Source organism: Ranitomeya variabilis, chromosome 6 (assembly GCF_051348905.1).
Source record: "Ranitomeya variabilis isolate aRanVar5 chromosome 6, aRanVar5.hap1, whole genome shotgun sequence".
In the NCBI taxonomy this organism is placed as follows: Eukaryota; Metazoa; Chordata; class Amphibia; order Anura; family Dendrobatidae; genus Ranitomeya; species Ranitomeya variabilis.
In genome coordinates this window covers 80,104,594-80,130,727 of record NC_135237.1, presented here as the reverse complement: position 1 = coordinate 80,130,727, position 26,134 = coordinate 80,104,594, and the positions used below count along the sequence as shown (strand labels likewise).

General features: G+C 41.5%; 1 protein-coding gene across 1 annotated transcript in view; it reads left to right on the top strand.

Annotated features, from left to right (window-relative positions):
- The window catches only part of DNAH11 (dynein axonemal heavy chain 11), a 390,030-nt gene that overhangs the window by 230,062 nt on the left and 133,834 nt on the right, over positions 1-26,134 (top strand). The window contains exons 53-56 of the mRNA XM_077268714.1: positions 251-413; positions 8,748-8,871; positions 10,464-10,606; positions 17,988-18,149. Coding sequence (XP_077124829.1) covers positions 251-413; positions 8,748-8,871; positions 10,464-10,606; positions 17,988-18,149 — 592 coding nt within the window. The remainder of the gene's footprint in view (positions 1-250; positions 414-8,747; positions 8,872-10,463; positions 10,607-17,987; positions 18,150-26,134) is intronic.

Here is a 26,134-nt window from a genome sequence, read left to right as displayed (position 1 = left end):
TCCTGCAACAAATCCTTTATATGTAGGGCATCCCTTTGATTATAAAATCTGCAATATGCCGTAAAATTCACTGTAGGTTGATATGGTTTTGAAAGCCCAAATCATTAATACTTGAATCCTCAATTAAAATCTGCAGCATGTCTGGAGAAAAACTACAATATATAATATCATTTGTATATCTGCAGGATTCTTATTTTTCTCAAAGGCCTAACTCATTGTTCTTTTTCCTATATGCTGAATTTTGTTTCAGATGTCGTATTAGCCGAATTTTGGAAGCTCCTCGTGGTTATGCTTTACTTATTGGAGTTGGTGGCAGTGGTAAACAAAGTCTATCAAAATTGGCAGCGTACATCAGCTCTCTTGAAGTGTTTCAGGTTACCTTGAAAAATGGATATGGGATCCAAGATCTGAGAGTAAGATAAACCACTAAGACAAATTGACCACTATGTCCGTAGTCAGTCCAATTAAGGGGAGTATGTCAGCCCAACTGACAGTATCAACTAAGCACATGGCCGTGTAGTAAATATAGCCTCTGTATAAATTACACCTTTAGTGCTCTAATCGCTGCCTCCATGCTGCAGAAACTGAAGTTTAATAAAATATTCTAATTTGCCTGCTCAGTGCATCCTTGGTGTGGTCTCAAGGCTCAGTACACTGTTCTCGCCTACTGGTTTTACATTATTTCCACCTCCCTTACTGGTGATTGACATCTCTAGTTTTCATGGAGCACTGTCTGCAGAGAGCCCAGTTAAACCAGCTTTTTAAGTCATCAGTGAGGGAGGAATAGACATACAAAACCAGTGGATGAAATAGTGCACTCAACCTCTTGGCCATAACCAGGGTGCACCGAGCTCCCCAATTAGCATATATAATTAAACTTTAGTTTCTGCAGGGGAGGCAGTGAGTAGAGCACTAAAGGTGAGATGTTACTAGGAGCATTATCCCCTACCAGGCTATGTGCTTGATTCATACTGTCAGTTTGAGCGGACTGTCCCCTTTAAGATTGTTTTTAACCCGTAACAATATAATTCCTAATTAAAGGGAACCTGTCACCCCCCAGGCGTTTGAAACTAAAAGAGCCATCTTGTGCAGCACTAATGCTGCATTCTGACAAGGTGGCTCTTTTAGTTATTATTTGTTGCACTGCAGAAATAATTTGAATTTGGTCCCTCATAACTGTGAAATCGCCAGGGAGGCAGGTCTTTCCCCCCTCATCCAGACGCCTCCCAGCCGTCACTCTGCGAGAAAGGCGCCGCCTCCTGCGTGCACCCGCGGGATCTTGGGCCGCGGGTGCACGCAGGTATAGTAAACAAGACATCAAGTGATGTCAGTTGTCGGGCAGCGCGAACTACGCATGCCCAAGGCAGAATATGACCGCGCAGGCGGCTGCACAACTGAATAACGCCGAGGAGGCGGCGCCCTTCTCGCAGAGTGATGGCTGGGAGGCGTCTGAATGAGGGGGAAAGACCTGCCTCCCTGGCGATTTCACAGGTATGAGGGACCAAATTCAAAAGCGATTATTTCTGCAGTGCAGCGAACAATAACTAAAAGAGCCACTTTGTCAGAATGCAGCATTAGTGCTGCACAAGATGGCTCTTTTAGTTACAAACGCCAGGGGGGGGTGACAGGTTCCCTTTAAAGTATAAAAAAAAATGAGTACCGTATATGCTTGTAATTACCACGATTCTAAATTAGCTACTTAAAATAAATAAAAAAAACCTTTTTAATACTCCCTTTCTAAAGTCTATAGAACTAATTTTCTGATAGAATACATTGGCAGTACTTGCTAAATACACTCACTGGCCACTTTATTAGGTACACCTGTCCAACTTCTTGTTAACACTTAATTTCTAATCAGCCAATCACATGGCGGCAACTCAGTGCATTTAGGCATGTAGACATGGTCAAGACAATCTCCTGCAGTTCAAACCGAGCATCAGTATGGGGAAGAAAGGTGATTTGAGTGCCTTTGAACGTGGCATGGTTGTTGGTGCCAGAAGGGCTGGTCTGAGTATTTCAGAAACTGCTGATCTACTGGGATTTTCACGCACAACCATCTCTAGGGTTTACAGAGAATGGTCCGAAAAAGAAAAAAAATCCAGTGAGCGGCAGTTCTGTGGGCGGAAATGCCTTGTTGATGCCAGAGGTCAGAGGAGAATGGGCAGACTGGTTCGAGCTGATAGAAAGGCAACAGTGACTCAAATCGCCACCCGTTACAACCAAGGTAGGCCTAAGAGCATCTCTGAACGCACAGTGCGTCGAACTTTGAGGCAGATGGGCTACAGCAGCAGAAGACCACACCGGGTACCACTCCTTTCAGCTAAGAACAGGAAACTGAGGCTACAATTTGTACAAGCTCATCGAAATTGGACAGTAGAAGATTGGAAAAACGTTGCTTGGTCTGATGAGTCTCGATTTCTGCTGCGACATTCGGATGGTAGGGTCAGAATTTGGCGTAAACAACATGAAAGCATGGATCCATCCTGCCTTGTATGGAGCATCTTTGGGATGTGCAGCCGACAAATCTGCGGCAACTGTGTGATGCCATCATGTCAATATGGACCAAAATCTCTGAGGAATGCTTCCAGCACCTTGTTGAATCTATGCCACGAAGAATTGAGGCAGTTCTGAAGGCAAAAGGGGGTCCAACCCGTTACTAGCATGGTGTACCTAATAAAGTGGCCGGTGAGTGTATGTCCTACAAACCAACATTGGCGGAAAGTCACATTTTCTTACCGAAGTTTCTTCTTCCCTTTAGTCTGAAGGCAGAAAATGAAGGGGTAATATCTCACTTTTTTGCAGTTAGGACAGAAAAAAAAACAGGGCATAGGGCTCAATAGTTAAAAAGAACCTGACAACTACCCAGGGTCCCCCGAACCGCCACCATGTATTTTTTTTAACTTTTTGACTAATAACATAATTAGCCAATCGCACCATAACATACAAATACATCCTGAGTCAAAAACACACTTTTAAAACGTTAATGGGAGGGATATCTGTGCGGCCACTGGACTCAATGAAAGAAGACAAAAAAATGGAAGCTATCCTTATCATCCTTAGGCAGCATATGAAGGGACAGCAAGCAGTACAAAAGAAACAGGGAGAGAAATTTTAAGCAACTGCAGCTTCCCGTACTTTTCTGCAAAAGGACACCTCACCAGAATAATATGTATCCAACCTGGAAGGTATTGGGAGTTGTCTACATTGCTGCTTGGCAGATCTGATCCAAAGAAACTTAAATTTTCTCTGTCCAAGTTGCTGATACAGCTTTTATAGCATGAGCCCTTAGATGTATTGGTACTGGAAGATGAATTTTGCAGTAAGGCAATATATTGTCTTATCCAGTGGCTTAAGGAGAATTTACAAGCTTTATCTCCTTTCTAGGACCTTGGAATTGCAAAATAGGACTTATTTCTTGAAAATGTGTGATTTTTCCACATAGATTTGTGCTACCCTTCTGACATCTAAAGGATGAGATACAGGGTTCTCCATACTTGCGTCTCTAAGTAATGGAAATTTCTTTATTGGTGTTCTCAACTAATCGCCTTTTGGCAAAAAAAGCAGAAACGGTTCTAAAGATGAGACACTATGGTTGAAACCTCAGATATTTCATGATTGCTGAGAACACTGTCTTCCAAGTAAAAGCCAAAGGTCACATGCTTGAAGAAGTTCAAGTGTAGGTCCGCAAAGTAACTTTAAGAACCAGGAAGCACAAACATGTTTCTCATCATAGAGAAAGAGACAGACTGTTTGTGCTTCGGGGCAGGTCTTTCCTTGGTTTCTCTGCCTTAGAGCAGGAAGATAAGACTCTGCCTACAGTCCCTTCCCGGATCAAGTGGATATCATTAACTGAAAACTTCTGTCACTGATTACACAAGAACCACAAGACAGATTTATTCACCCCAGGTATCATTTTGATCAGTTAACACTGCCAAGCTAAAAATGCCTGTAGTTTACTTAGCAAAATCCTGCTGATAGGGTAGCGTTAAGTGCAATTTCTCCAGGTCTGGATAGCACATGCCTATCTGCGTGAACAGGTCCTTCCTGCGAGGCAGTTTACAAAATCGTTCTCTCAAAAGTTCCAATATGAGTGGAAGTGGAACCCTGGAAATTAACTGTAGAGGAGGGAAAATATGGATAAACACATTTTTCCAGCTGATTGAGAGACTGCCCAGGGTTACCAGATGTTATTGCTTGAAAAGAAAACGGAATCTTTTGACTTTCTTGTTTTGACAAGTTGTCATCATGTCTATATTTGGATGACTAAATATAGAGGGAATCTGGTGAAATATTTCCAAATTCAGACTCCATTATCTGAACACAGGACGTTTCAACTAAGCCAGTCCTTGATATGGACTGCTGCAAGATCATGTAGATTGTCCTTTGCCCATATCATGATTGCTCTGCAGACATACATTAGACTGGAACCCGTTATTTATCCTTGTTTGTTCAAGTAGTACACAGTGGAAAAACTGTCTGACCAGTACAGATCAGGACTCCGTGATGTTGTAGAGCATTAGCAAAATGTACCAAAACTTGATGAATCACCATCAGCTGCTTCCAAGTGGAGGACTTCTGCAACTGTGATTGGGACCATTTGTAATGAGATAAATTATGACTAACATGAGCTATTTAACATTATTTAGAAGTGTGGCAAGAAAGAGATGCCTTGAGACAGACAAACCTGTCTGTTTTTAAAAGCACATCTCATTAGACAGGTTATCGCCTTAATTCACTAACATAACTCTCCCTGGTTCCCTCTTTCTAACTTTTACTCAGAATCTGGTCCTTCCTATTCATCTATGTCCACATCCTCCATGTACACAATAGCATTTGACATAAACAGATAGGTGTGTGTGGAGAAAAAAAAGACAGAATTTCAGGAAAAGAATTTATCGCCAACCATTAAGCTTGGGGGTGGATCAATCAAGCTTATGGGTTATATTGCAGCCAATGGCACGGGAAACATTTCACTGGTAGAGAGAAATATCAATACTTGATGTAAACATAACACCATCTGTAAAAAAAAAAAAAAAGCTCAAGTTGAAAAGAGGATGGTTTCTACAAATGGATAATGATTCCAAACACACTTCAAAATCTACAATAGATGATCTCAAAAGGCACAAGCTGAAGGTTTTATAATGGCCCTCTCAGTCCCCTGATCTGAACATCATTGAAAATCTGTGGTGATTAGTGTTGAGCGATACCGTCCGATACTTGAAAGTATCGGTATCGGAAAGTATCGGCCGATACCGGCAAAGTATCGGATCCAATCCGATACCGATACCCGATACCAATACAAGTCAATGGGACTCAGGTATCGGACGGTATTCTTGATGGTTCCCAGGGTCTGAAGGAGAGGAAACTCTCCTTCAGGCCCTGGGAACCATATAAATGTGTAAAAGAAAGAATTAAAATAAAAAATATCGCTATACTCACCTGTCCGACGCAGCCTGAACCTCAGCGAGGGAACCGGCAGCGTTGTTTGTTTAAAATTCGCGCTTTTACTTGGTTACGTGAGGTCCCGGCTTGTGATTGGTCAGGGCGGCCATGTTGCCGGGACGCGGACCAATCACAGCAAGCCGTGACGAAATTACGTCACGGCTTGCTGTGATTGGTCCGCGTCCCGGCAACATGGCCGCCATTAACCAATCACAAGCCGTGACGTCACGGGAGGCTGGACATGCGTGTATTTTGAAAAGCGCGCGTGTCCAGCCTCCAGTGACGTCCCGGCTTGTGATTGGTTAATGGCGGCCATGTTGCCGGGACGTCACTGGAGGCTGGACACGCGCGCTTTTCAAAATACGCGCATGTCCAGCCTCCCGTGACGTCACGGCTTGTGATTGGTTAATGGCGGCCATGTTGCCGGGACGCGGACCAATCACAGCAAGCCGTGACGTAATTTCGTCACGGCTTGCTGTGATTGGTCCGCGTCCCGGCAACATGGCCGCCCTGACCAATCACAAGCCGTGATGTCACGGGAGGCTGGACACGCGCGCTTTTCAAAATACGCGCATGTCCAGCCTCCCGTGACGTCCCGGCTTGTGATTGGTTAATGGCGGCCATGTTGCCGGGACGTCACTGGAGGCTGGACACGCGCGCTTTTCAAAATACGCGCATGTCCAGCCTCCCGTGACGTCACGGCTTGTGATTGGTTAATGGCGGCCATGTTGCCGGGACGCGGACCAATCACAGCAAGCCGTGACGTAATTTCGTCACGGCTTGCTGTGATTGGTCCGCGTCCCGGCAACATGGCCGCGCTGACCAATCACAAGCCGGGACTTCACGTAACCAAGTAAAAGCGCGAAATTTAAACAAACAACGCTGCCGGTTCCCTCGCTGAGGTCCCGGCTGCGTCGGACAGGTGAGTATAGCGATATTTTTTATTTTAATTCTCTTTTTTACACATTATTACATTAATGTTGTTGCGATACCCGATACCACAAAAGTATCGGATCTCGGTATCGGAAATTCCGATACAGCAAGTATCGGCCGATACCCGATACTTGCAGTATCGGAATGCTCAACACTAGTGGTGATATCTCAATATAGCAGAGGATGCAAGACAAATCTCACAGAACTGGAAGAATTTTCTAAGGAAAAATTGAATGTCTCTTGTCTGGCTACAAAAAGCATTTACAAACTTTGATAATTTCAAAAGGGGATGTTACTAGGTACTAACCATGCAGGGTGCCTACATTTTTGCATCAACCATAAAAATGTAAAAACTGACAGTTTTTTGTGTGCCTAAAATACAAAGTAAATGTGTCATTTTTAACTTTAGGCTTTTTAGAGAAATTTCATTTATAACTTGCTTAACTGTTCACAATAACTGTAATTTTACCAGGGGTGGCCACATTTTTACATGCCACTGTAGCATTTTAAGCTTATCTGAGCATTCCAAAGCAAGGTCCAACCCTATCTTTTGGTAATCATGCTCCAAAAATGGGCATAATAAAAATTGTTGGAAATTACAAAATTCTCTCTTTTTTTTTGGTAATTCATGCTGGTGATTGTGCTAGTCACACTATTATTGTTTTGTGATTTATATAATGTGACCAGTCGTTTCTGACGCAAAAATATATATATTTTTAAAAAATTCTGAGGTTATATTTCAATGCTTGCATGAATTCTTCCTCTTCCGGCAAGACTACAACCTGCATTAATCACCGATCGACCAAACCACTGCACAACCAGCTCTGCCCTCACCTACAGTGCCTACAAGTAGTATTCAACCCCCTGCAGATTTAGCAGGTTTAATAAGATGCAAATAAGTTAGAGCCTTCAAACTTCAAACAAGAGCAGGATTTATTAACAGATGCATAAATCTTACAAACCAAAAAGTTTTGTTGCTCAGTTAAATTTTTATAAATTTTAAACATAAAAGTGTGGGTCAATTATTCTTCAACCCCTAGGTTTAATATTTTGTGGAATAACCTTTGTTTGCAATTACAGCTAATAATCGTCTTTTATAAGACCTGATCAGGCCGGCACAGGTCTCTGGAGTTATCTTGGCCCACTCCTCCATGCAGATCTTCTCCAAGTTATCTAGGTTCTTTGGGTGTCTCATGTGGACTTTAATCTTGAGCTCCTTCCACAAGTTTTCAATTGGGTTAAGGTCAGGAGACTGAGTAGGCCACTGCAACACCTTGATTTTTTGCCTCTTGAACCAGGCCTTGGTTTTCTTGGCTGTGTGCTTTTCTTAATACTTTAGGGGAACCAAACAGAATTCTGGTGGGTTGAGGGATTGAATAATAAATGACCCTCTGAAAAAACTTTTCTCAATTTAAAAAAAAAAATAAACAAAGAAATAACATTTTTTTTTGCTGCAGTGCATTTCACACTTCCAGGCTGATCTACAGTCCAAATGTCACAATGCCAAGTTAATTCCAAATGTGTAAACCTGCTAAATCTGCAGGGGGTTGAATACTACTTGTAGGCACTGTACTGTATCCTCACCCATCCCTTGTAGATAGTGAGCCCTCGCGGGCAGGGTCCTCTCTCCTCCTGTACCAGTCGTGACTTGTATTGTTCAAGATTATTGTACTTGTTTTTATTATGTATACCCCTCCTCACATGTAAAGCGCCATGGAATAAATGGCGCTATAATAATAAATAATAATAATTCATGTAGCCTAAACAGTAGATCATAATGAAATTTTCAATTTTATACCAGCTGGAACTCCAGACTTTTCTAATAATCCCATTAAAAACTAGCAATACGTAGTTGTTCAATAGAGTGCTCTCATATGCACGAAATTCAGGTAGCACCTCTCTAGTGCTACTCATTTAATGTGGAAATGACAGGTTTTTTTTTTTATTTGTTTTTTTTTCAGTACATGAATTGCATCCATCTACTATGTAATCGTCTAATTCTGTCCGTTTGTCTGTAACGGAAATCCGCCCGCGTCCAGTCAGCGACAGGCGCAGTCTGGCCGCGAATTGGCGCGGGATTTGAACCACGCTTCGCTGATTGGTCGCGCCCGGCCGGCTACGACCATTCAGCGATATTGGTGCGCAATTTAAAATCCTGTGTATTTATTGCATTATTCTTAAATCTTCATAAATAAGCTACATACATATTCTAGAATACCCGATGCGTTAGAATCGGGCCACCATCTAGTGATGTATATAACCATGGAGCTGCTGACCAATCTAACAGAATCTTTAGCAGTCTAGATGCTTTTTTTTTCCACTTGCATCATCATCTCTGCGAAGAATAAATCATTGCCTCTTTTCCTTTTCAGGTGGATCTTGCCAATTTGTACATCAGGACTGGAGCCAAGAACATGCCCACTGTGTTTTTGCTGACAGATGCCCATGTTACAGATGAGCGCTTTCTCGTTCTGATTAATGACTTGTTGGCATCAGGTGATTGCAGCAACACGTTACTTAAAAGATTTTTCCCATTGATAAATAGTCTCTGGTTACAATGAACTTTAAGGAAAGGTGATGCTACTAAAACTGTTCTCATAAGGAACTTAGCATTGTAATCATTATACTTACAGAAGTAGCAAGATAAAAAAAAAAGTGTTCGGTACATATTCCCCGTCAATCTGCAATTTGGACCAAATTTAAAGTAAACCCATCACTCGACTCGTGCTGCCCAAAATACGATTGCGGCTGTTTGTTTTCATCAAAAATACTGCAGTGTTTCAGAAAAAAATTAATTTGAAAAGCCGGCTGGCGACTGTAGGAATAGACTAGACTAGTCCAGCATCGTCGGTTTCTTTCTCCACCGTTCTAGTGGATTAACAGGTCTCTCCCATGTGTGTGTATAGGGACAGATCAATCAACAGGAGCGGTGTGAGCAGAAGACAGCTGGGGAGGTGCCCTCTCGTCTATTCTTATAGTCCCCAGCCAGCTCTTCAAACTATTTTTTCCCAGAAAACTGCAGACTGCAGTTTTGTGTGACTGCAGACTTATGAATCCCCAAGCACATGCACTGTGCACTACGGGGATTCAGCAGTTTGTGAGCTGGTACAGGAACCCTAAATTGACGTTTAGGGGGTGAATATAGTAGCTAAAGAGGTTGTCCTGTCCAAATCGAACCCTCCCAGCACACGCACTATGCACTGCAGGGATTCGTCGGACTCCAGGCCAGTGGATGCAGCCTCGCTTCCATACACTTGTAAGGAGCGAGGCTGTGCCCTCTAGTCAGTCATACCACTGGATGGCAGTGTCACTAAACAGGTCGCGGCCTCGCTCCATACAAGTGTATGACCTTTCTCAGAATCTGGTCTCTCCTACTCACCTGTCTTCACATCCTCCAAGCTTCAAATAACACTTGGTAACTGTGCTTAGACAGATACTGGCTGGTGACTGGTTTATGCAGTTTTATTGAAAATTTCTATTATTATAAAGATAGCTAAGAACATACATGACTAGCACATTTTACCTATTGTGTACCCCCATTTACTTATAGATTGTGAGCAAGCAGGGTCTTCACTCCTCCTGTAACTGTTGAATTATGTGCTACCTTGTACTGTCATTATTGTCTGTACATGTCCTCGATTCATTATAAAGTGCTGAGGAATATGTTGGCGCTATATAGATAAAATTATCATTATGTCCTAAAAATAAATGGCATACAAGAACTAGAAAGACCTCAGCTCCAAAAACTATGGGTTATCCAAACACCTTGATTTAATTCACTGGATTAGCTGTCAAGATTATCCCTGAGTAGCGCTGGTAGAGCCCTGGTATATTGGAGAACACCGAGCCTGTATTTTGGGAATGGTCACAGGTAAAATAATGAACTTACACCTATGTCATTTTCTGATATCTTCCTAAATTCTAGAAGTTCATTTTTGGCTAAATTACACATTAATCTGCTCTAGTCAAACTACTTCTTTTGTATTCAAGACAATACCACAAGACCATTTTTAGACAATCATCAGTGGCAAATAAAAAAAAAGAATTATTTCAGGAGACAAATGGCAAATAAAAAAATATTCTTTCAGGAGAGGTCCCTGACCTGTTTAATGAAGAAGAATTGGACACCATTGTATCTGGTATTCGCAATGAGGTGCGAGGACTTGGATTGGAGGACTCAAAGGAAAATTGTTGGAAGTTCTTCCTGGAGAGAGTCAGGCTTCAGCTTAAAGTAAGGCTGGGATTTGTATATATTGTTTTATTTTGTTGTGTATAGTATTTGCAATTATTGTGACAAAACAACAATATATTTGTATTCTGTAATCTCAACCAGTTGAGGACCTTGGAGCAGACACCTGCCCCACCTCTGAAACCAACGTCCCTTTCGGAGTGAAGCTAGTCTCTATTCACTCTGTTCACCTGTTCTACACTTACAATGGGCACTGACAGTGCTATCTGTTGCCAGCTCATCACTTATAATTAGAGCTGTCGAGGGATCGCACTGTCACTGTGCACTGAGAAGAATATTGCACAGTGGCAAAGACGTTTGTGCTGAGCATGTCGCAATTAATAACATACACATGCTCAGTAGAGCGGGGACTAGCCCAGCCCCTGAAATGACGGACACTGGTGATGCTTTGTTCAAGGGCGGAGACCGAGACTGCGGCAGTGACCTCAGCCCCTGCCCCCTGATGATGTCTCGTTTGAGTATCCCAGCATGCACTGGGGTTCTCAAATGAAGTGTCATCAAAACGGAAATAGGTGAAAAAAATAAAATGAAACCATAATATTAGAGGAAAAGATAGTGACTTTTTAATTAAACCATATTGGAAAAACAAATATATTATTAAACTAAATATACAATAGAAATTTAGGATGACTATCATGATTAGTTTTCGACCAACTCTTTAATATCTATAAATACATTAATACAAAAATACTAAAACAACATATTTGCTGTAGAGCTAAATATTTATATGGTTAATTAATCATATTGTCACAGTGTCCTATCTTGTGTTAAGATGACAATCTGACATTGTAGGCATCATCATACTTTTGATTTATGAAAGCTTCTAATTTTATCTCAAGTCGGAAAGTGTCTTTTAACTAATCCTGTATAGTTGATTTATCAAAATGTCTCATGTAAAGAACCTGCCTGATGAATCAACGTCTTAGAGTAACTCAGGATTAAGTGTTCAATTTGTCAGGAGCTGCAGCAGCAAAGGTTGTATTCTACTTGTCATTAATGTCATTTACTGGTTACTTTACTGGTTTCAAATAATTTTAAGGAATGTGGATCCCTATTATTGGCAGACCAGTCAGAATGGTAAATGAGGCTAAACAAGGCTATTTGCCGCAATGATATAAGACTTGAATACCGTATATACTGGAGTATAAGCCAACCCGAGTATAAGCCGACCCCCCTAATTTTTCCACAAAAAACTGGGTAAACTTAATGACTCGAGTATAAGCCTAGGGTGGAAAATGCAGCAGCTACCGGTAAATGTCAAACGTAAAAATAGATACCAATAAAAGTAAAATTAATTGAGACATCAGTAGGTTAAGTGTTTTTGAATATCCATATTGAATCAGGAGCCCCATATAATGCTCCATACAGTTCATGATGGGCCCCATAAGATGCCCCATATAATGCTCCATACAGTTTATGATGGACTCCATAAGATGCTCCATATTAAAATATGTCCCATATAATGCTGCACAGATCTTGATTATGACCCCATAAGATGCTCCATACAGACATTTGCCCCATACAATGCTGCACAAATGCTGATTATAGCTCCAGAAGATGCTCCATAGACACATTTGCCCCATATAATGCTCCCTAAATGTGGATTATGGCCCCATAAGACAGTGATGGGCAACCTTTTGAGCTCGGTGTGTCAAAATTCGCCAAAAAACCGAGCATAACTTGGGTGGTGTGTCACCTTGATAAAAAAACAATTTTGCGACATGTATAGTTTAAATAACAAATATGTATAATTAGAATTAACTTACCTGCTTAGTGACTTCTTTGTTCATCTGTCAGTTGGTTTCTTTTGTTGGTCTTGCTATTATTTAACTTGTGTGGGGTGCCGTGAACTAAGATAAGTGAGGGGGAGGGGGAATTCTTCCAGTGATGGCGAACCTGTGGCACTCCAGCTGTTGCAAAACTACAATTCCCATCATGTCTTTACAGCCAAAGCCTTTGCTTTGAATGGCCAGCCATGATGGGAATTGTAGTTTTGCAACAGCTGGACTGCCACAGGTTCGCCATCACTGATGCCTCCCTCTCACTTATCTCAGTAATGGCCAATGACACCCCACAGTTCACTGGATGATGGTTGCTGTAGTAGTCACAGGGCCTGAGTCCAGACAGCTATCACAGGGCCTGAGTCCAGACAGCAATCACAGGGCCTGAGTCCAGACAGCAATCACAGGGCCTGAGTCCAGACAGCTATCACAGGGCCTGAGTCCAGACAGCAATCACAGGGCCTGAGTCCAGACAGCTATCACAGGGCCTGAGTCCAGACAGCTATCACAGGGCCTGAGTCCAGACAGCTATCACAGGGCCTGAGTCCAGACAGCTATCACAGGGCCTGAGTCCAGACAGCTATCACAGGGCCTGAGTCCAGACAGCAATCTCCTCAGGCCTCAGAAGTGCAGCCTAGGACTTCTGGTCGGCGCAGCAGGGAGCAGCGCAATGTCGCCCAAACAACACAGATCCGACGCAGAGGCCTGGGACTTCCGGGAGCTGCGCCTAGCCTACCGGAAGTCCCAGGCCTAGATGCTCTGCACCGGAGCTCTGTTGTTTGGACCCACAGACCTCCTGCATGGCATCCGATCCGATAAAAAATCGGATCGGATGCCATTGTTTAGTATTCCGATACCGCAAGTATCGGGTATCGGCCGATATTTGCTGTATCGGAATTCCGATACCGAGATCCGATACTTTTGTGGTATCGGGTATCGGTATCGAAACAACATTAATGTGTGTAAAATAAAGAATTAAAATAAAAAATATTGCTATACTCACCTGTCCGACGCAGCCTGGACGTCCGCGAGGGAACCGGCAGCGTTGTTTGCTTAAAAATCGCGGTTTTCCTTCCTTACTTGAAGTCCCGGCTTGTGATTGGTTGCGTGCCGCCCATGTGACCGAGACGCGACCAATCACAGCAAGCCGTGACGTAATTTTAGGTCCTTCAGGATTTTAAAATTACGTTCCGGCGTTGTGATTGGTTGCGTCGCCCATGTGACCGCACGCAACCAATCACAACGCCGGAACGTAATTTTAAAATCCTGAAGGACCTAAAATTACGTCACGGCTTGCTGTGATTGGTCGCGTCTCGGTCACATGGGCGGCACGCAACCAATCACAAGCCGGGACTTCAAGTAAGGAAGGAAAACCGCGATTTTTAAGCAAACAACGCTGCCGGTTCCCTCGCGGACGTCCAGGCTGCGTCGGACAGGTGAGTATAGCAATATTTTTTATTTTAATTCTTTATTTTACATATTAATATGGTTCCCAGGGCCTGAAGGAGAGTTTCCTCTCCTTCAGACCCTGGGAAAGAAGCAATTTCTATGGGGCCGCGGCCGGCGGCCGGCGTGTCACTGAAAATGACTACGCGTGTCAGCACTGACACGCGTGTCATAGGTTCGCCATCACTGCCATAAGATGTTCCATAGAGATATTTGCCCCATATAATGCTGCACATGGCCCCAAACAGATATTTGCCCGATATAATGCTGCACATGGCCCTATACAGATATTTGCCCCATATAATGCTGCACGTGGCCCCATACAGATATTTGCCCCATATAATGCTGCACATGGCCCCATACAGATATTTGCCCCATATAATGCTGCACATGGTCCCATAAGATGCTCCATGCAGATATTTGACCCATGTAATGCTGCACATGGCCCCATAAGATGCTCCATACAGATATTTGCCCCATATAATGCTGCACATGGCCCCATACAGATATTTGCCACATATAATGCTGCACATGGCCCATACAGATATTTTCCCCATATAATGCTGCACATGGCCCATACAGATATTTGCCACATATAATGCTGCACATGGCCCATACAGATATTTGCCCCATATAATGCTGCACATGGCCCCATACAGATATTTGCCCCATATAATGCTGCACATGGTCCCATAAGATGCTCCATACAGATATTTGCCCCATATAATGCTGCACATGGCCCCATACAGATATTTGCCCCATATAATGCTGCACATGGCCCATACAGATTTTTGCCCCATACAGATATTTGCCCAATATAATGCTGCACATGGCCCCATACAGATATTTGCCCCATATAATGCTGCACATGGCCCCATACAGATATTTGCCCCATATAATGCTGCACATGGCCCCATACAGATATTTGCCCCATATAATGCTGCACATGGTCCCATAAGATGCTCCATACAGATATTTGCCCCATATAATGCTGCACATGGCCCCATACAGATATTTGCCCCATATAATGCTGCACATGGCCCATACAGATTTTTGCCCCATACAGATATTTGCCCAATATAATGCTGCACATGGCCCCATACAGATGTTTGTCCCATATAATGCTGCACATGGCCCCATAAGATGCTCCATACAGATATTTGCCCCATATAATGCTGCACATGGCCCATACAGATATTTGCCCCATATAATGCTGCACATGGCCCATACAGATATTTGCCCCATATAATGCTGTACATGGCCCCATACAGATATTTGCCCCATATAATGCTGCACATGGTCCCATAAGATGCTCCATACAGATATTTGCCCCATATAATGCTGCACATGGCCCCATAAGATGCTCCATACAGATATTTGCCCCATATAATGCTGCACATGGCCCATACAGATGTTTGCCCCATATAATGCTGCACATGGCCCCATAAGATGCTCCATACAGAACCTGGGACGTGCAGGGACAGCGCCAAGTGCAGGTGAGTATTATTACACAGCTGATGCTCCCCCTCCCCTGCCGACCCCTGGGTATGACTCGAGTATAAGCTGAGAGGGGCAATTTCAGCCTAAAAAATGGGCTGAAATTCTCGGCTTATACTCGAGTATATACGGTACATTGCTGGACATGTGGAGAACTACAGGCGAGATGAGAAAAATGATTGGCACACAACAAGATTATTATTATTATTTATTATTATAGCGCCATTTATTCCTTGGCGCTTTACATGTGAGGAGGGGTATAGATAATAAAAACAAGTACAATAATCTTAAACAATACAAGTCACGACTGGTACAGTAGGAGAGAGAACCCTGCCCACGAGGGCTCACAATCTACAAGGGATGGGTGAGGATACAGTAGGTGAGGATAGATCTTGTCTTACAGTGAAAATAATCTTATGGAAAATAAACAGAAATCACTAGCTATCCTCTTCTTTTACCCATCTTTGAGCTTTGCAGTTGAATTACTACCCTCCATTTCTAACCTCCGCCAATATTTCATAAAGATGGCAGAAACTAATTTATGAAAATGGAAAGATTTGTATTAATGGAATAAATGCCTCAGTAGCAAGAATGTATTAAGGGAGTTGTCCCATAGACAACATACTGCAGCTACCCACAGGATAAAGGGTTTAATTGCTGACTTCCCATCTACTAGGACCCCTACCAATTACGAGAAAGGGTTCTAAAGTTCCCTGTAAGATTGAAGCAGTTTTGAGCATGTGTGACCACAGTTCCATTCAATGTCTATAAGGTTGGTGGTCGCACATGTTCACTACCCCTCCATTCACAGGTGGGACTGAGGACCTCTGTTTCTCTGTATTTATTGATATTTTATGTATTGCTAAAAAATACATACCATTTTTATGTAAATAATGCATAGCTCTACTTGACATTTTTATACTTGTATATATTCACCCTTTCCAAAAATAAATACGGTAAATTATCATTTGCTGCCTGTAGAAAACTTGACTTTCCAGCCGATTGCAACAGTTACTGATTGATAAGATTTAAAGCAGTTACTAGAAAATTTATTTCTTTACATGCAGCAAAATGGTAGAATTTTTTTGCTCTTTAAAAATTTGAATATATTTAGAAATAAAATATTTTTTGACTTTGCCGTGCATTAATTAAATAAATATTATATGTCATTTCTGATGATGGGTACATTTTAAATATGTTCAAGTGGTTGTCTCAGTAAGATGACCCCCTTCTCTATGTCCTGTTTGAATGGCTGTAATACAATACTGTATGTAATGTAATACACATACCATTTACCGTATATACTCGAGTATATTCATTACCGTAATGAGCGGGGCCACGTGATCGCTCAGCACAGGAAGAGCTGCTGGAAGCCGAAACTAACGAGATGCTGCAAGGGCGCCGGAACCAACGAGAAACTCCGAGGGCACGCTGGAGGGGTGAGTAGGATGTCTTCTGGAAGCCGGCAGCTGCGGGTGTCACTGTGCGCGCTATAAGAGAAATGAATATTAATTTCCCTTTAGCAGCGGGCACAGGCTTTAGCCACAGCTGCCAGCTCTTGTCTGTGACCCGCTGTTCAACCGCTCCCCCTTCCCTGCCAGCTTTCTGGGACAATTGACTCGTGTATAAGGCCTCTTTCACACTTCAGTTGTTTGGCGTCAGTCTAAATCCGCCATTTTCCTCAAAAAACGGATCCGTTTTTTTTTTCGACGGATCCGTTTTTTTCCCCATAGACTTGCATTAGCGACGGATTGTGACGGATGGTCGTCCGTTCCATCCGTCATGCGACGGATCTGTCAAAATTTGGCGGACGTCATCTAGACATTGACGGTCATTGCAAAGTTTTTTGTCTGCGTTGAAATGGCGGATCGCGACGGATCCGTCGCATCCGTCATTTCATAGAATGGCCACCTATGGGCGACGGATCCGTCGCGACCGTCATTTCGGCGGATCCATCGCCCCAATCCGTTGTTTCAATTTTTTTCAATTGCGCATGCTTCAAAAAGTATATACAACCCCCGAGTAATGGATCCGTCAAAAAAACGGATCCGTTACATCCGTTTTTTCAGCTATTGTCACGGATCCGTCGATCCGTCATTATGTCGGAAGTGACTGACGCCAAAAAACTGAAGTGTGAAAGAAGCCTAAGCTTAGTGGGGCGTTTTTAGCGCAAAAAAATATGCTGAAAAACTCAGTTTATACACGAGTATATACGATATATCTAGCTACAATTTTGCAGGCAAGAACAGATAATCGGGTGGCTCAAGAAGCAATGGCCAAGTTTATTTCCAAAAAGTGCTATCTTAGAGACAACTCCTTTATTTCATAATATAATTTAAAAAAAGACATTCCATTCTAAAATTCATAAAGCACTTCTAATTATATACAATAATCCACACCAAAATAGTGAATAATTGAAAATTCAATCTTGTTATTACTTTCAATGTGTTTTCCTATTTTTAATTGTCGATGGTGTAAAGTGTTTAATAAATGAAAACATATTAGTAGTTTCTAAAATTAATGAAAGTTTGAGGTTTGTGAATCACAGAACCAATGCATTCCTGGTACTAAGTTTTTGCTGCATAATTGAGTGTGTCTTGTTATTGTTACCTAACATTCCCTCTTCTTTTTTTCTTCAGGTCATTCTGTGTTTTTCTCCAGTTGGTTCCACGCTGCGTGTCCGAGCTCGGAAGTTCCCAGCTATAGTTAACTGCACAGCTATTGACTGGTTCCATGAGTGGCCACAGGAGGCCTTGCAGTCTGTCAGCAGACGGTTCATTCATGACACAGAGGATATTGAGGTAAGACATTCTTGTTCCATAGAAGAACAGTGAGGTGTGATTTCACAAATAGCTGTCGCTTATAAATGGTATCTATGGTATTTGATGTTATGCATTTTTTTGTTTGCTTTCGTGATATGGGATGTATTGAAAAGCTAAACTGGTTCCCCATTTTTAACATAAAACAAATATTTTCTGGTATGTCATAATAAATTTATCAACTGTGTATACAAAGCAAACAAAACATAAGATACAGTGCTGACCCTATTGTTTACACCACTGAGCAACAGCTCACAGGCAGCAGGACTGTAAAGGTCTGTTTACACAGTCCGACCGACAGTACGAAAGGTCCTCCAATCGATAAACCTTTACTGATTGGCAGTCATCTGACTTTCTGTTTACACCGGCAGAGCAAATGATTCTCATTATGCAATCTATACTAGATCCTTCAGAGCGTATAGGCTGCCTAGGTTCTCCACAGAGCGAGTGTAAGGAAGTGTAGATGCTGCTTACACCCACCTCGAAATTATAATGGAATTATATAATGCATTAAATGTGGTTTTATGTACCGTATTTTTCGGACTATAAGACGCACCGGACCTTAAGATGCACCTAGGTTTTAGAGGAGGAAATTAAGAAAAAAAATTGAAGCAAAAATGTGGTCAATTCTATACTTAATATCCCCTATGCCTGGTATATATGGGCCCCTCATCCCCATCCTGATGCAAATGGCCCCCTCATCCCTACACTATTATGCATGGCCCCCTCATCCCTACACTATTATGCATGGCCCCCTCATCCCTATCTTGGTATTCATGGATCCCTCATCGCTATCCTAGTATGCATGACCCCCTAATCTATATCCTGGTATGCATGACTGTTATGGTCTGGTGATTAAGGAGCGACATGCGACTAGCTCTGAGCAGGTGGTAACTATTCCGACCGCAGTTCCTGATCTTAACACAGACACTAGCAGTAGCCGTGGGATGTTCCTGTCACTCCCTGGACACCTCGTCACAGCCGAAGATCTAGCTACCCCTAAAGGTAGAAGCAGGAAAGCTATCTTGCCTCAGAGAAAATCCCCAAAGGATAGGACAGCCCCCCACAAATAATGACTGTGAGAGGAGAAGGAAATGACATACGTAGTATGAAACAAGATTTAGCAAAGGAGGCCACTACTAGCTAGAAAGAATTAGTACAGGACAGAACACTGTGCGGTCAGTAATAAAAACTAGAAAAAGTCCACCGCAGAGAAATGCAAAAATCTCCACACTTGACTAAAGGTGTGGAGGGCAAACTCTGCTGCCCAGAGCTTCCAGCTTAGCTGACTAGATACATACTGATAAGCTGGACAAATGAGCAAAACATAGAAAGTGCTAAACAACCAAGTCCACAACAAGTGAACTGCAAAAAGACAAGCAAGGACTTAGCTTTGCTGAAATGGTCAGAGTGACAGGGAAATCCTCAGAGAGCCATGACCCCAAGCTCAACAATTGACAACTGGCATTGAATTAGGGAAAAGGCCAGACTAATATAGCAGAGCCAGAAAGACGATCAGTGAAAACAGCTGCTAATGCTAAATCCAAGAAGCAGCCATAGCACTCAAAACCACAGGAGGGAGCCCAAGAGCGGAATTCACAACACATGACCCCCTAATCCATATGCATGCCCCATCATCCCTATCCTGGCGTGCATGTCCCTTTCATCCCTATTCTGGTAGGAATGGTCCCTCTCATCCCTATCCTGGCAGAAATGATCACCCTCATAATTATTCTAGTATACAGGTCCCCCATCTCATCCAAATATGCATGGCCCCTTCCTTATCCTGGTATGCAGGGCCCCCAACTCGTCCTAGTGTACATTGCCCCATCCCTATTCAGGTATGATTGTCTCCCATTCCGGTCCTGGTATGCATGGCCCCATCCTTATAATTTGACCCCACCCCTATCCTGGTATGCATGGCCCAATCAGAAAGCATTAAAAAAAAATAAAAATAAATAAATACTTGCCTTCCCAGCTCTCCCTTGTAGCATCTTGTTGTTCTGATGCCAGCAGCTGCTTTATGCTTGTAAGAAACGCATAGCAGGGACGTTATGTGCTGCTCACAAGTGGAGCAAAGCCACCAGAATACTTACTCCTCTGCACACTGGGACTGTGCGCGCAGAGAGCAGTGAGTATTCACTGCTCTTCAATAGCGCGCACAGTGTCAGCCGGAACCTTCCTGCAGCTGCTAGGTGGTCATGTGTGCCACTACTTAAGAGAAATTTCACCTCTCTGGGCGTGGAGCCCGCATCAAACAGGGAGAGGTGACCTATAATGTACCTATACGTCATAGGTTGTAAAGGGGTTAAGTTAAAGTTTATAATTTTAAAATTTGTATTGTGGCCATAAAGCCCTTCACAAGTTTTTCACATGAGGGATTTTCACTCCCAATCAGTGAATTTTTGTTTTACCCATTAAGGACTTAATCTGAAACCTAAACTATATAGAAAAAAAATCCGATTTAGTTACGAAAAATATTATTTTGAAACCTAAATTAAGATAGTAAATGTTTATTAACTAGGTAGTGACTGCGTGCTATAAATGTACCTTGTTTGGTTCTGTGCTTTGATCCCGTTTCATTGTAAATTTACAATCAAACAAAAAGGCAGCACACTGTAGCGCCATAGCATGTAAATATGAAATATGAAAATTGAATTGCGTTACTGCATTAGAAATATGAAAAATTGAGAAGGTTTAGTGCATAAACTGTCCAATTCATGTGTACCTGGAAGCCACCATAAGGCATTTCTCGTTTCCAGGACCTAGCAATGCTTTTCCTCACTTAGAATAAAGTCTTCATCTGTATGAGAACATGAATCCTCTGTTAGACTAAAATCTATATCTCTGTGGAGGGGTAGTGGTCCTGCTGGGATTAAAAACACCTGTGGCTAAAAGGTGGAGTGCTCAGTCAGTCAGAAGGCTAATGAATACAAACTTCAAAAAACTGACCGTCACATCCAAACAAAGACTAAGTGTGAACAGGTGCTGATCCTAGAGTCACCAACTCATATACTCTCAAACAAAAAGGCAGCACACTGTAGCGCCATAGCATGTAAATATGAAAATTGAATTGCATTACTGCATTAGAAATCTGAAAAATTGATAAATGAGAAATGCCTTATCGTGGCTTCTAGGCTGGGCTGTGGAGTCGGAGTTAGTTTTGGTTGGAGTCGGAGTCGGTAGAAATGTACCGACTCCGACTCCAGCTTTAAAAAAAAATGTATTAATATTTCATAATTGAACTTTCATATGAATTTTATAAATGTTACTCAAATATATATGTTCTATCAAACTATGAACAACAGTGATAAGCAGTTCTGCTGGAGATAGAGACATTTCTTACTTCTTGTGTGTCACTGTACTCCACTGCCCTTATATATATCTTATACTTGGTTAACCTCATGCTGCCCCAACCCCCCTACTTACAATGTATGAAACTGAAAGTGAAAATGTGTTGCAAATTCTTAGTAGTAAAGCTCCTCCTCTAGACTAGATGTTTACTAGGTGTGCGTCTTCCAAGCATCTCACAGCTGCTACTCAGAAGAGGAAGACTGTAAGAAGTATTATCCTTTCAACAAACTTTGCATCAGTTAACTGTGAGTACATGAGAAATAACAGTATTACTGACCACTATATCAGTTGTACGACCTGGCAATAATTTTGTACAATTGTTTGTAGGAAAAACAATTGTCATTTGGATTGTGAATGCAGAATTAAAAACCTGAAAATGTCAAAGAAGCGTCACATTAAATCAGCTGTATTTGAACATTTCAGCATCACTCAAGATAGAAAACATTATGTCTGTCAGTGTATGACAAATGATCCAGACGAAAACAAATGCTGTGAAGCCAAGATCAGTGCATATTCAGGCAAAGATAAAAATGCTCCTACCAGAGCTTCTAATCTAAAGAGACATTTACAGCGCTTTCATCCAGAAGTACTGAAAGCAGTGGATGAGAAAGACTGCATCCAAACCAATGAACCAGTGCCTAGCTCTTCCAGCCAAACAAAGGAGCAGAGAACTTTGCAGCCATCAGTTGCAAGATATTTTGTCAGTGACCGTTACTGTGACAATGACAGTAGATACATTTAAAAAACAGATCATAGAGCTTGTTGTAAAGGATAGTGTGCCTATTTCATTATTTTCACGACCAGCTGTTATGTGTCTGAATGGGGAAATGGCCCGCAAGCTTGGTGTTTCTCTGGAGAGAGAGAGTATTAGAAAATTAGTAATCGAAGAAGCTTTTAAACCAAAGGAAGAACGTAAAAAAACTCTCAAGGGATGCTTTCTGTTTCTTAAAATGGATGCCTGCACGCATCACAGAGTGAACTATTTTGCCATCAATGTCCGATTTGTTTGTGACAAAAATGAAATAGTTACCAAGACATTGGCAGTAAAAGACACCAAAGCTCATCACACCAGTGAGTTTCTCCAGGTCTTGGTGGAAAAGGTTCTGCAAGACTATGAACTTAAAAAAGAGCAAGTTCTTTCTGTCGTAACTGACAATGCTTCAAATATGATAAGTACTATTAAGCTAATGAATGAGTAATGATGGTGACCAGCAGCTGGAAGAACATTCTGGGTACACAGACACAGAAATGTTTGAAATGGAGGAACACAGTATTGTAACTGAGGAGCAATCTGAAGTTGCTTCAGATGAACAGCAACATGATAGTTTGGATGATCTTGTTGAAACTGTGTCAATACGTTCTTTCATTCATCACATGCGCTGTGTTGTGCATACGCTACAGCTGGCTATAAGAGACAGTCTACAAGAAGGACATGCTGCTGCACTGATTGGCAAGGTGAGAAAATTGGCTACTGTTGCCAGAACCCCTAAAGTTGACTCAATTTTGAAGAGACGTGCTGGAAAAGGGGCAATTATTGATCAAGTCACACGATGGGGCAGTACTTACTTAATGATTCAGCGCTTGGTTGAACTGAAAACCTTTCTTGTAGACATGGCTAACCCTCAACTGACGCTAAATGAAAGTCAGTGGAATCAGGTGACTGAGCTGGAAAAATTGCTAAAGCACCCATTTACAGTGACTAAAAAATTACAAGCAGAGGACTCAACTCCAGGTATTTTCTTAAAGGAGTGGAAGAACCTGATGTTTCGCCTGTCCCAAAGAGGAGGGTTAATTGCAAGTGGCATTGCTACATCAATGAAACGGAGAGAGGAGCTACTATTACAAAACAACATTTTTTTGGCAGCTGTTTATGTAGACCCAATGCATCGGATTCTTCTAGATGATCAACAGCTAACTAAAGGAAAAGAAGCTCTGTTTGAAATAGCAGTAAGGATGAAAGGGTTGCAGAACGGTCAGGAGGAACAAGAAGAATTTGGTCGTCCTGCCACATCTTCACCCTCATCAACTGATGAAGAATTTAATTTCGAAAAATATTTGGATCACAAGGACCGTGCAAAGCGTTCCTGCATAGAAGAAGAGTCATCCCCATCAAAGAACACAGCCAGTACATTTCAGCAGAATTTTTCATGTGCACTAAAAGAAATTGAGAAATTTGACCGTTCATCAAAAATAACAGTTCAACAAGCGATTCCTCTGTATCCTGACATTGTCAGAGGTGTTGCCCGAGTGGTTACTGCTTTGCCACCAACTCAATTTAGTGTAGAAAGGTTGTTCTCTGCTCTCAAAATAATTTGATCAGATTTGAGGGCATCCATGAAGGAGGATCTGACAGAGGCAATACTTTTTCTGAGGACAAATTTATAGATTTCTTCTTATTAACTGCATAACAGTGTTTATTGCATATTTACTTACAAGAGTTTAGAAAAGTTTATAAAAGTTATTGGCTATATTCTAATTGTATTCTAATAAATATAATTTTTGCTCTAAGTGGTCTGATTACTTATGTGATGGTGAGAAACTGAATAAGCACGATGTTAATATTTTACAACAGTAAATTTATTGTTACGAATTGGCCATTTATGAAGGAGTCGGAGCCGGAGTCGGAGTCACAACTGTGGCTTACCGACTCCACAGCCCTGCTTCCAGGTACACATGAATTGGCCAATTTATGCGCTAATCTTTCTCAATTTTTCATATATCTAATGCAGTAATGCAATTCAATTTTCATATTTCATATTTTGGAAGTGACGGTCAGTTTTTTAAAGTTTGCTTTCCCTGTAAATTTACGAGTTGGGGTTATAGGTATGGCTCTTATAACCTAGCAGGAGCCAGTCTGGTCCCTGATTGTCATACAGAGCAAGTGACCCTGGGGAGAAGACTGGTGTGGTTTCTTAATGCTTTTATTTTCTTTTTTGCTTGCTAAATAGTACCTGGCGATGACATAATTGCCAGATCTTTGCCAGCATTGCAGAGTTGCTGGGTTCTAGCAAACTCAGATCAGTTCTGTCAATGACGTTTTCCGCTCTAAAGCGGAGTGCCCACTATTTGGTGAGTTTTTGACACTGCATATTTTCGCTATGTCAAATAGAATTCCGTTAGAAGCAGAAACTTCACAAGTTAAAAACACACATGCGTTTTTATTGTGCTTCTGCCACGGAAACTCATCAAAAATAAATGTAATCGGCTCATGACTGTATCAGTAAAGTTTTTTCAAAGCCAAATACCTGCAAGTTTCAAATAACAAGACAGTTTTATTTAAAGCATGTCACACCAAAAAGAAACTAAAACCTTGGTGTACAAAATATGATAAAAAAAAGCATGTAAAACTAAAAACGCAATGAAAAAAACACATGTAACCAGTTTGCATAATAGTTGCAGAAATGCTGCATCATCAAAAACTCACCAAATACTCATTGTGGTATCAGGGCCTAACTGGGGATCCTATGATTCCTTAGTTATAGTGGGAAAAGAATTAGCAATAAAAGAAGAAAAAATAATGTTCCCCAGAAACCTTTTATCATCCCATGGGGATCAAGTTGTTTTAAAAATATAAATATGTATAAAATCTCTGCCAAAAAAAAATAAAAAGAATTCAACATAAGAAGTCCCCATGACAAAAATACAAAAAATATATATATTTTTAGCTCTAAAATACATTTTATTACATACTTATAACACAAAAAACTACACGCATTAGTTATCCACATCTCCCTTATAACCTGCAGAATTCATTCAACAAGTTTTCACACCAAACTGCAAAATATCTAAACAAAAAATAAGTAAACAAAACAATAGCTTTTTTCCATACTTGCATTGTTAAAAATTATTTAAATTACATAGAAATTAATATATACCCCAGAACAATGCTAAAGAAAATGCCATTTGTCCCACATAAAACAAAGCCCCATATAGACAATTCAATTAAAAAATACAATTATGACTGCTGAAAAGACGAGAGGCACACGGACAAATGCAATTGGCTAGAGTAGTTTATATGAACTTTTTTTTACACATGGACTAATGGTCTGCGTAGAAGAAAACAAACAAACATGCACCATTCCGCTGATTAGCTGCAGCCTCACGATTCCATCAGAGCAGACGTACATAATATCTGCTGACCACCAGGAATTGCAGAGCAAACATCACTGGAATGACATTGGTTCAGAAGGTGAAAATATGGGGGTTTTTTTGTTTTTTTTCTGTGGGACACTTAACCAATTAATAAGATGTTGTCCAGTAGTGTAAAAGCCCTTTTAAATCAGAAGGGTAAAAAGAATAAACTTTTAGGGTAAGTTTACACAGGGCATTTTTGCTGCGTTTTTTTATGCTAATGTTCAGCTGCTTCTTACAGTACCAGCAAAGCCTATGAGATTTCAGAAATCTGATGCACACACATTGGATTTTTGTTTGATCAGTATTGTGTGCTTTGCAGCATTTTTTTGACATAGGTCATGTCACTTCTTTCAACGTTTTTTCAGCATTTTTCACCCATTGACTTGAATGGGTGGTGAAAAAACGCTGCAAATACGCTAGGTTAACTTTTCTTGCAGCGTATTTGCTGCAGAAAAGTCAAGGACAGCCGGATGTGACGT